Source organism: Mycetomoellerius zeteki, unplaced genomic scaffold (genome assembly GCF_001594055.1).
Source record: "Mycetomoellerius zeteki isolate Tzet28-1 unplaced genomic scaffold, Tzet1.0 scaffold517, whole genome shotgun sequence".
In the NCBI taxonomy this organism is placed as follows: Eukaryota; Metazoa; Arthropoda; class Insecta; order Hymenoptera; family Formicidae; genus Mycetomoellerius; species Mycetomoellerius zeteki.
This window is the reverse complement of record NW_017257520.1, coordinates 424967-435051: the sequence shown is the minus strand read 5'-3', so window position 1 is coordinate 435051 and position 10085 is coordinate 424967. Positions and strand designations below refer to the sequence as shown.

The 10085-nt window shown below is 30.9% G+C and overlaps 1 protein-coding gene across 1 annotated transcript; it reads left to right on the top strand.

Moving 5' to 3' along the window:
* The first annotated feature begins 492 nt into the window (after positions 1-492).
* On the top strand, positions 493-9024 carry LOC108727641 (pantothenate kinase 3). The gene is made up of 9 exons (XM_018455818.1): positions 493-683; positions 1712-1890; positions 7486-7659; positions 7743-7910; positions 7985-8061; positions 8143-8319; positions 8417-8552; positions 8623-8736; positions 8810-9024. Exons 1-9 carry the CDS (start codon positions 560-562, stop codon positions 8861-8863), a joined length of 1203 nt encoding a protein of 400 aa, XP_018311320.1. The 5' UTR covers positions 493-559; the 3' UTR covers positions 8864-9024.
* The last annotated feature ends 1061 nt before the right edge of the window (positions 9025-10085 follow it).

The following is a 10085-nucleotide window of genomic DNA, read 5'->3' as shown; positions in this document are numbered from 1 at the left end:
GAAGTATAATTAATTTCCACCTCATTCTCGTTTTTAAATCTCTTCATTATTTTTCTTATATAGAATTATTTAATAAATAGCTTATTATATTTTAAGGTCTACGTGATGTTTAATGTGACGTCCGATGTGACGTTTGACGTCAGGGCGACGACGACACGACTGACTGTCAATAGAGCATCGTAAAGTAGTTGGTGCATTACAATGTTCTTTTGAAGATGTATTCTTGCGTTTCGTGTCACGTGTATTTCACGTATTATGTGCGTAAATAAAAAAGATGATCTTTGACTTTTGGCTTGAAAATAATTCTTTGCATGTAAACGGTTTAAAGTTTTAAATGTTCTCCACAATTGGATTATGAAGAAAAAATTGATTGAGAGAAATCATATGAATTGTATTTGCAATAATGTTTTCAACATAATGTCATAAAGATAGACACACGAGATATTGTTTCGTTTGAAATTGTACTTACAAAATTGTTTTTAAATGTATGTATCTTTTTCAGCAAATACATTATTTATCATAACAGGGGGATCTGCAGTGAACTATTCTATTCTGAGCAATGAGTCCGCAAAGCAATGAGAACAATTTAACTCCAACAGACATGCAGTCTAACGAATACTCTGCTGCCCATATCATGGCCAAAGAAGCAAGGAATCACTCATCTCCTTGTGAGACAGTGGATTGTATGTATGCTTGGATTGTCAATTTTTTACTTTTTATTATACTATATTGTTTGCTGCATCGTTTGCAAATGTGTTTCGTACTTTATACCTTGCGTCATGATTATAATTTTTTCAAATTTTTGTGTATGAAAATGAAATGATTGACTATATAATGTAAATAACTAAGCAATGATCTAAATCAATTCAAACTGATGAGTGTAATGTACACGCGATACAATATATACTTGCAGTATTTTCAATGCTTTATATTATATAACTATTTGCAAATATAATTATATCGATAATTTTAATCTTTATTCAAATTTATTTTAACTGATTAGGCTGACTGAAAGGCTGACTATTAATTGTTATCAGTTTATTAGTTCATTTTATTACCAACTTTTAGTTAAGAATAGAAGTCGAAACTAATGAAACTGAATATTATATCTGGAAAAGACTATATACATATAAAATGCTAATACTGTGTCTATTATTATTGTCTGTATCTATACCGTGTCTAATATTATGAATATTGTATTTGAATGATTATATGCATTGGGAATACTGCGTCTATATACTGTATCTAACTATGAAGAGTTATATACGATAATTATTTTATCGTATGGATATTTACGCTTACGGGTTTAAACATCACTGCTTAGCTTTCTGTAAAAAGTATCAAATGTTAAATTTTGTTGAGCTAAATAATATTCGTAACCAAGTAGATGATGCTTGCGACAAGAATGTTATCTTTAATTCGCTTGATTGTCATCTAAAAGAATACTTGTAATATTAGATAAATTTTCTCTTACTGTATATATTTTTATATTTTATTACCATAATTTTCTGTATGACGTGCCATTATTAATAATCACATTTCTAAAAATTTAATCTTACCATTTTTGCAAAATTATGCTTTTTTTAAATTTTGAGTAAATATATATTTATCATTGCATTTTTTTATAAACATGTTTTTTTAATATATTTTTGCATAAATTACAAGATAAAATACTAATCGTAGAATACTAATCGTAACGTTATTGTTGCAGCAATGCCTTGGTTTGGAATGGATATAGGTGGTACATTAAGCAAATTAGTGTACTTTGAGCCAAAGGATATAACGAGAGATGAAGCGGACGCAGAAGTTGAGACATTAAAAAATATTCGTCGATATCTCACTAAAAATTCGGTATATGGAAAAATTGGCCATCGTGATATGCATTTACAAGTAAACATTATTAAATATTTAACATGTACTTTCTACAATTTATTAATTATATAAACCTGTTGATAATTAAAAGTATAGATTTCGTTCGTATCAAGCAATAGCAAAACGTAAAGAAATCAGGTTTTCTAAGTATTATATTCTTATTTTCTTATTTACATTCATGTTTTACTATTATGTTATTATATCGAGATCTAGCAGCGCCAAGTGTTTTTACATGAAAAATTTTTCTATTCTCTCTCTCTCTCTCTCTCAAATTAAATTTTTTTCATTTTATACGGTTAATTCTTTAATTTTTTGTGGTAACACTTAAATGGAGCAAGATAACGTAATTTTGTGATAATGTTTTGTATAATGTTTTGAAGGAGAATTAAGTAACCACTACTTTAGTTGGAATAGAAAATGTCTTTGAATGAATTGTGATATAATAATTTCATTTAAGAGGAATTTAAACCATTTGGATTGGAATAGGAAGATTCTTCAATAAGATATACTCGTATATATAAGATATAATAATTTACAGATTTTTCTTTTGCTCTTCGTCGCACTAGAGTTGTAAATAATTTGTTGGTCTCTCATAAAGAGTTGTCGATGCACAAGTCCACACCCCTGTGAAGTTAGCCCCATTATTAAAAAAAATAATGTTTTTTGAGAGTTCTGAATAGATTTCCAATAATTCCAGAGTTCCTGATAGATTTAAGAAATAGTTCTGGCCATTATATAAAGCCATAAAAACGCGATTAAAAAAATGGGGAGCTAACTTCACGCAGCTCCCCATTTTCGAAAAAAATCATTTTTTTTAGAGTTCTCGATTGATTTTGAATAGTTCCAGACTTCCTGATAGGTTTAAGAAATAGTTCCGTTCAAGAAAGTAAAAAAAAAACATCATTGAAAAACCCGAAATTGACACCAAAAAAAACAGCCATAACTTTGAAAGTATCATATTTACACAATTTTTTCATTAAGATATTTTATAGAACTCTGCGGGGGCTACCCAGAACTCTCGATAGAACTGTCAAAACTCTTCAAAAAATTCTTTGCTCTTCTAAATTAGAAAATAGACACATATAATCGCTCGTAACTTTTTCAATTCAAATTCTACGGATTTTTGTCATTAGAATTTTCGACATTTTGCGATTTTTGTATGTGCTCGTTTGCCCTTTATGGGGGTAATACCCCTTTGAAGTAAATCAGTTTTTCTCTTTCGAAGCAGATATTTCCTGTAATGATTTCCTGAAACTGTAATGGTAAAAAATGTTTGAAATGATAGTTGCATGAAATGGTTTCAGAAATATTTTACAATAAAAAATTAAAAAAATTTTTTTTTAATTTGTTTATTCTCACCACTTGACTCTTCTTTTATAATTTTGATTTTTTTTATGATAATGAAAAATATTTTAAGATGAATTCAATCGTGTATGATAAAGTTATTTTCCAATGTATCATTTTTGAGAAATAATTAAAAACATCTCAATACGTGCGTTAAGAATCGAGTGTGGATGGCGAACGTATAGAGATGTTTTTAATTATTTTTCAAAAATGGTACTTTGGAAAATATCTTTATCACACACGATTTAATTCATCTTATAATAATATTTCTTATTATTATTAAAAAAAAATCAAAATTAAAAAAGAAGAGTCAAGTGGTGAGAATAAATTTAAAAATGTTTTTAAATTTTTTTCCTTTTTTTATTGTAAAGTACTTCTGAAACCATGCAACTTTCATTTCAAACATTTTATATTCATTTAAAAAAATTTATTCATTTATCATTTTCCATAGCTAGGAAGTTGAATTAAATAATATTAAAATGTATTACAAAATACTTTGAAATAATGTGTACTGATAAACTTTGCATCGAATTGTTATGAAAATGGCTCATACACATATCGTTACAAGTTAATATCGTGTTAAACAAACGTGTTGCTACTAATTCCAATTATTTAATCCCTTCTTATCTACCTCCTATGATACATCTTTTAAACATATATTTGTAGGCATGAAACGCGTTTTAAAGTAATAAATTTTAAATTGGGATAATAGATTAAAAACCCCAGCTCTATAAAGCTAGCAAGACCAAATCAATAGAATCAAATCGGACCTATTGGAATTTTTAGTACTCATTTTGTATTCATTCGTACGTCTAATAAAAATTTTGTATGCTGTGCTATTTTGAAAAAAAAAAGACGTAGCGCTGTTAGCTTAACATTAAGCTGGCAGGACCAATACAAAATAAAAGAAAAAAATATCAGGAATCAATAGTATCGAATTTGTACTAATTTGTACTACCAAAAAAAAATTCTATATTATGTATCATTTCCAAGAAAACAGTGATGCTGATAGTTTAATATTTAAGCTGGCAGAGCCATACAAAAACAACATAAGGACAAAAATGAGCAAAACTGAATTTGCACTAACTTGTATCATTGAAAGTAAGAGTTAATAGTTTATATTTTTTTCTCCTTACAAAATAATTGTAGTTATTTTATAACATTTATAAATTGTATAATTATTTTTAATCTCCCAATCATCATTAGACCACCTTTCTGAAACTCGACACTTGACTTAAAAAAATGCTTGACTTAATTTAATGCTCATTAAACAAATATTTTTATTAAAGTCGAGTACCACAAATTTATATAGGTTTTGTTATTGAGGTCACTAATAAATAGGTTGTAAGAATATATACTAACAAAGTCATTGTAAGGAGAAAAAAATATAAAATATTAACTTAATTTCAGTGATACAAATTAGTACAAATTCATTTTTGTCCTTGAGTTGTTTTTTTTTATAGTCTTGCCAGCTTAAACATTAAACTACAGGTTTTCTTAGAAATTAGACATAATATAAAATTTTTTTTCGTAGTACAAATTAGTACAAATTTGATCCTATTGATTTCCGATATTCTTATTCTTTTTTTCTTTTATTTTGAATTAGTCCTGCCAGTTTAATGTTAAGCTAACAGCGCAACGTTTTCTTTTTTCAAAACAGCACAGGATACAAAATTTTATTGAGAGTACAAATTAGTATAAAATGAGTACCAATAGATTCAAAAAGGTTTAATAGGTTCGATTCGATTTTGCTGATTTGGTCCTGCCAGCTTTATAGAGATAAAAACCCCGAGTATTTAATGCTGGATTTCATTCGGGTCAGAAATATTAATTAAAAAATGTAGCTGTATTTATAATTTTTGACACATTTCGCGGTCATACTGTTATATATAAAAAAAATGTATGTAAATTAACAAATTTATATTCAATAATTATATATGTATAACAGTTCTGTCGAGAATTCTGGGTAGCCCCCTAGAGTTCCACCAAAAATTATATAGAAAATAATTTGTATTCTTGAAGCAGAAAATGTGTTTTAAAGCAGAGAATTTGTGTATTTTTTTGAAGTAGAAAATACATATTCTAGCCTCACATGTTCTCATGTCCCTTTATGCCATCGATGTGAGATTTCCTAATCCTAACCTAAATAGTCGTCAACTTTAATGATTGATTCCTCGATCCATGGGGCAAAGTGGCACCTTTTTTGACAGATTCGTTCATTTTATGCAAAAATGCATTGAATGAATCGAATTTTATAAATATCGAAAATGAGGATTATTGTTTATTATTACCGAGACACTTAGAACGATTTTACCGATCCTTTTGAACCAACCGAAACACTACCGTATAGATCGCAGCGCTCGCTGATCATGTAGTTATCGACTGAAAGTATTTTTATCAATATTTTGAGGTAACCGGGGTATTATATTGCATTCATTCAACGCATTCAACAATTCAACTCCTCCGCGATCGCGTGACGTACCGTAACCTCACTTGTACATATCTCTACAAAATGTAGAATGTGTAAAATGTGCAGAATAGTACAGAACGCAACACTCGCTGACCATTAAAATCACTAGATTAACAAAGTACCGCGAACTGCCGCCATTTTGGCTCCATGACGCGATTATTTCAAACTTATGTATGAATATAATCAAGTTAGGATTGCATTTTGGATTGCACTTATTATATAGATACATTACACTAAATGCAATATTTGCACTCAACGTCATTTTGGCTCCAAAAATACGTCACTTCCCATCGCGGTACTTTGTTATCTAGTGACTTTAGCTGACCATGTATTGCTAGCGTCACATTTGCATCTTGCGCCAAAAATTCCAAAAGAACATTTCCCCACTCCTTAGCGGCGACGATGACGCTTCTTAACAAAATAAAAATCTTATTAAAAATGAAAAGTTTCAGATTTAGACTTTGCGTCGCAATATCTCCGCTCGTAGGGCACGTAGAAAAAAAATAAAAATACTTTCATTATATATTTTGAGCGGATGCAATTGATTGAGTATACTTAGAACTCAATCGGGACAGCCGTTATTGAGATCTCATAATCGCGGTCTGGAAAATCTTGATGATTCGCGTAAAGGGGACACAACAATGCCTCGCTGCGCTTGGCTTAGCGCCGAGACTACCGTATCTCCAGATATTAACGACATAATTAATTATTAATGTTTTTGCTGAAGAAGTGACCCTTGATCAAGAAAAGTACTTTCTTTTGATTTTACATAATAAATGTTTTAATTGTACCTAACTTATACATCTTAAGGGGATGCTGGAGCCTGTATTACCGATAAAACTAGCGTTTTTAATGTTTTTGTTCCTGTTGAATTTTTTCGTAATGGTTTTACAGAATAAAAATTCCTTTTCCATGATTAAAATATACATGCTAATGTATTTGTCGCTGGTGTATTTTGTGTTCAAAATTGGAAAATTACAGATTTCTTTATCCATTTTTATCTCACAAGGGAACGGTCAGAACTGTCCCTCACCGATTTTGATGCGCTTTGGATATGTTGTAGAGCATCAAAAAATATTCGACCCATATTTTTTTATAGTGGCTTATCTCGAGGTTTAGAAGGTGAAACACCTTGAAGAAAATGGATTTTTTCGTTTTCAGCAAATATCTTCGAAACTATACCGCGTATAAAAAAATGGTTTATACAATAGTTTTACAGTATTTTATGCTGTATATAATAGTGTATTCATTTTTTTTTTTAAATCAAATTTTTCAATTAACCCCCACCCCCACTTATCAGGGTTGCAAAATTAAAAAAAATTTTTAAGAACAAAAATAAAGAGCAAGAAAACGGAAAAATCTAATTTCTTCAAGGGGGTGTTTCACCCCCTAAACCTCGAGATAAGCCGCTATAAAAAAATATGGATCGAATATTTTTTGATGTTCAACATTTTCAAAGCGCATCAAATCGGTGAGGGATAGTTCTGACCGTTCCCTTGTCAGTACAGCGACCAACGCTGAAGGTAAAATAAATAAAGAAATTTGTATTTTTTTATTTTTTTTTTAGCTTTGAACACAAAATACACTAGCGACAAATACATTAGCGTGTACGTTTTAATCGTGAAAAAGAAATTTTTATTCTGTGAAACCATTACGAAGAAATTCAACAGGAACAAAAACATCAAAAACGCTAGTTTTATCGGTAATACAGGCGGCTCCAGCATTCCCTTAATTGGCTCGATCATTGCATGATCTGATTTCTTTACGTCAATTGATAATTATTTCGACGATTGTTTCAGATGGATAACGTCTGTATTAGAGGCAGACGAGGAACCTTACATTTTATTAGATTTCCGACAAGTAAAATGGGAAATTTTTTAGCATTAGCAAAATCAAAAGATATGGCAAATCTTGTGACAACTGTTTGTGTTACTGGGGGCGGTGCTTTTAAATTCGAAGATAATTTTAAAAAGGTTTGGAAAATTATCTATCTTTGTCTTTGCCTTATTGTAATTGCAACATGATAATTATTAAAATAATGAAATATCTTTGGCAGGAAGTAAACATGAATTTGACCAAATTTGATGAATTAGATAGTTTAATACGCGGGATGCTCTACATAGAGACCACGAATCCACATGAATGCTATTATTGGTCGAATCCTACCGATGACAGCAAATGCCAAAAAGTACCCTATGACTTTTCTGAACCATATCCATTCTTGGTAAGAGTATATAAAAATATTTTTTTATTGTGTGTTTTTAATTGATGGAATTACTGATTGATTATTTTCTGCAGCTTGTTAATATAGGCTCCGGAGTAAGCATACTAGCTGTATATGGACCAGAAAATTATAAAAGAATATGTGGAACAAGGTGAATTGCATGTATATTGTATTTTGTAGTTTTAAGATATTTATTATTAAGTAATATCAGTAATAACATTCTTAATTATAGCTTAGGTGGCGGTACATTCTTGGGATTATGTTGTCTTCTTACTGGATGTAATACTTTTGAAGAAGCAATAGAACTAGCAACAGGAGGCGATAATACAAGAGTGGATAAATTGGTTAAAGATATATATGGCAGTGATTATAGTCCTTACGGTCTTCCCGGAGATTTAGTTGCGAGCAGGTATGTACAATTGTAAAACAGTTATTAATTCCTATTCTAAGATGTAATTTCTTTATTTTGATTCTTATTTTGTATCCCTTTTTTTTATTATTTTTAGTTTTGGACAAATGAATTCCAAAGATCGTAGAAATACTGTCACGAAGGAAGATCTGGCGCGTGCAACTCTTGTTACTATCACAAATAATATCGGTTCTATCGCCCGTATGTGTGCTGTTAATGAAAAAATTGAAAGGGTAATAAAAATATATAATGTGTTATATATAATATTATAAAGTGATCATGCATAACAATTTTCGTTTTTAGGTTGTATTTGTAGGAAATTTTCTCAGGGTAAATCCCATATCAATGAAGTTGTTGGCCTATGCTATGGATTATTGGTCTAAAGGAACTTTGAAAGCCCTGTTTTTGGAACATGAAGTAAAAATTTAACTGAAAATTCATATTTTAAAATGTCATTTAGATATCATAAGACATTATATCTTAATTTCAGGGTTATTTCGGCGCGGTGGGATGTCTATTACAATTTAATGGCGAATCGAGCTAAACAATAGGGAAACAGTCATATAACATATAGCAGGCCCGTCCAACACTTTGCTCGTGAGTCGAAAACGCTTCCCCCTCTTCGTCATCTCGGTAGAGCGAGACGGAGCGAAAATAACAAAGGATAGGCGCCAGGGCTCCGCCTGATTCAGGTCTGTCTGAGAGTCATAGGCTACGTTTACACCGTACGACTGATAGCGACTTGACCTATATCGTGACCCAAAGTAGGTCTAGTTACCAACCGTTTACACCGAAAGGGACTTAAAAATTGGTTGGGTCACATTTAGTCCACGCTGGTCCGAATTAGAGCCATCTATCGTATTTTGTACAGATTATTTCCATATACAGTATTGTACTCGCCAGAACATATACATAGCGCTATATTGAGTCGGGATGACAGATATCTTAACCTCTAAAATCTCGAACTTTAATGCTTAATATCTCGGTTCGCGAGACCGACCGCCGCATTTTTGCCAGATTCTTTCATTTTAAGTGAAAACGCGTCGAATGAGCCCAATTTCATCAAAATCGGAGATGAAGCCCGTATTCTAAATAATTACCATTATTTGTATTATTTTAATTAGCAAAGGCATTGGTACTTATGAACTTGAATCGCTGCATGAACTTTTTTCCATCTTTTTTTTAAATATTTATGTTCTTTGCACAAATCAATTAGTCTTTTCACAGTCTAGAAGTAAATAACAAACCGGTTTAACCTAACTATTCAACAAAACAGCATTTTATCCTACCGAGCAAATGGCTACGAAGCTTTTAGGTCGGTTCAGTCGCGCGTTTACACCGAGAAAGTAGACGACCTATTTTAGGTGAGGGCGATAAAAAATCCGGCCTGACCTACAACAGGTCGGGCAGGTATAGTAGTGTTTACAGCGTGCCACCTAAATAATGTGACCTAAATTAGGTCGAATTTGGTGTATAGGGACTAAACGTACGGTGTAAACGTAGCCATAGAATAAAGGAGCCGAGAGAGAACCCATTTCTCAATATACAATTATAATAGCTGTTTTTTATTTTGTTTATTATGCTCGCCAGTGACACCCAAAAATTACAATAAAATTTAATCAAACATTTCCACCTTTAATCTGGTCATCATCAATGATTTTTTAGTCATCATCAATGACTAACCAAAAAAAATTTGCTTAAATATATTTTTGCACTTGATATTTACATTGATATCAATTATTAGTTTTATTATTGTCAGTTATCAG

Coding starts and splice junctions, on each gene's coding strand:
- LOC108727641 (XM_018455818.1), top strand. CDS start 560: ATGAGTCCGCAAAGCAATGAGAACAATTTAACTCCAACAGACATGCAG. Junction 7,911..7,984: donor CTGAACCATATCCATTCTTG/GTAAGAGTATAT, acceptor TATTTTCTGCAG/CTTGTTAATATAGGCTCCGG. Junction 8,553..8,622: donor TTAATGAAAAAATTGAAAGG/GTAATAAAAATA, acceptor TTTCGTTTTTAG/GTTGTATTTGTAGGAAATTT.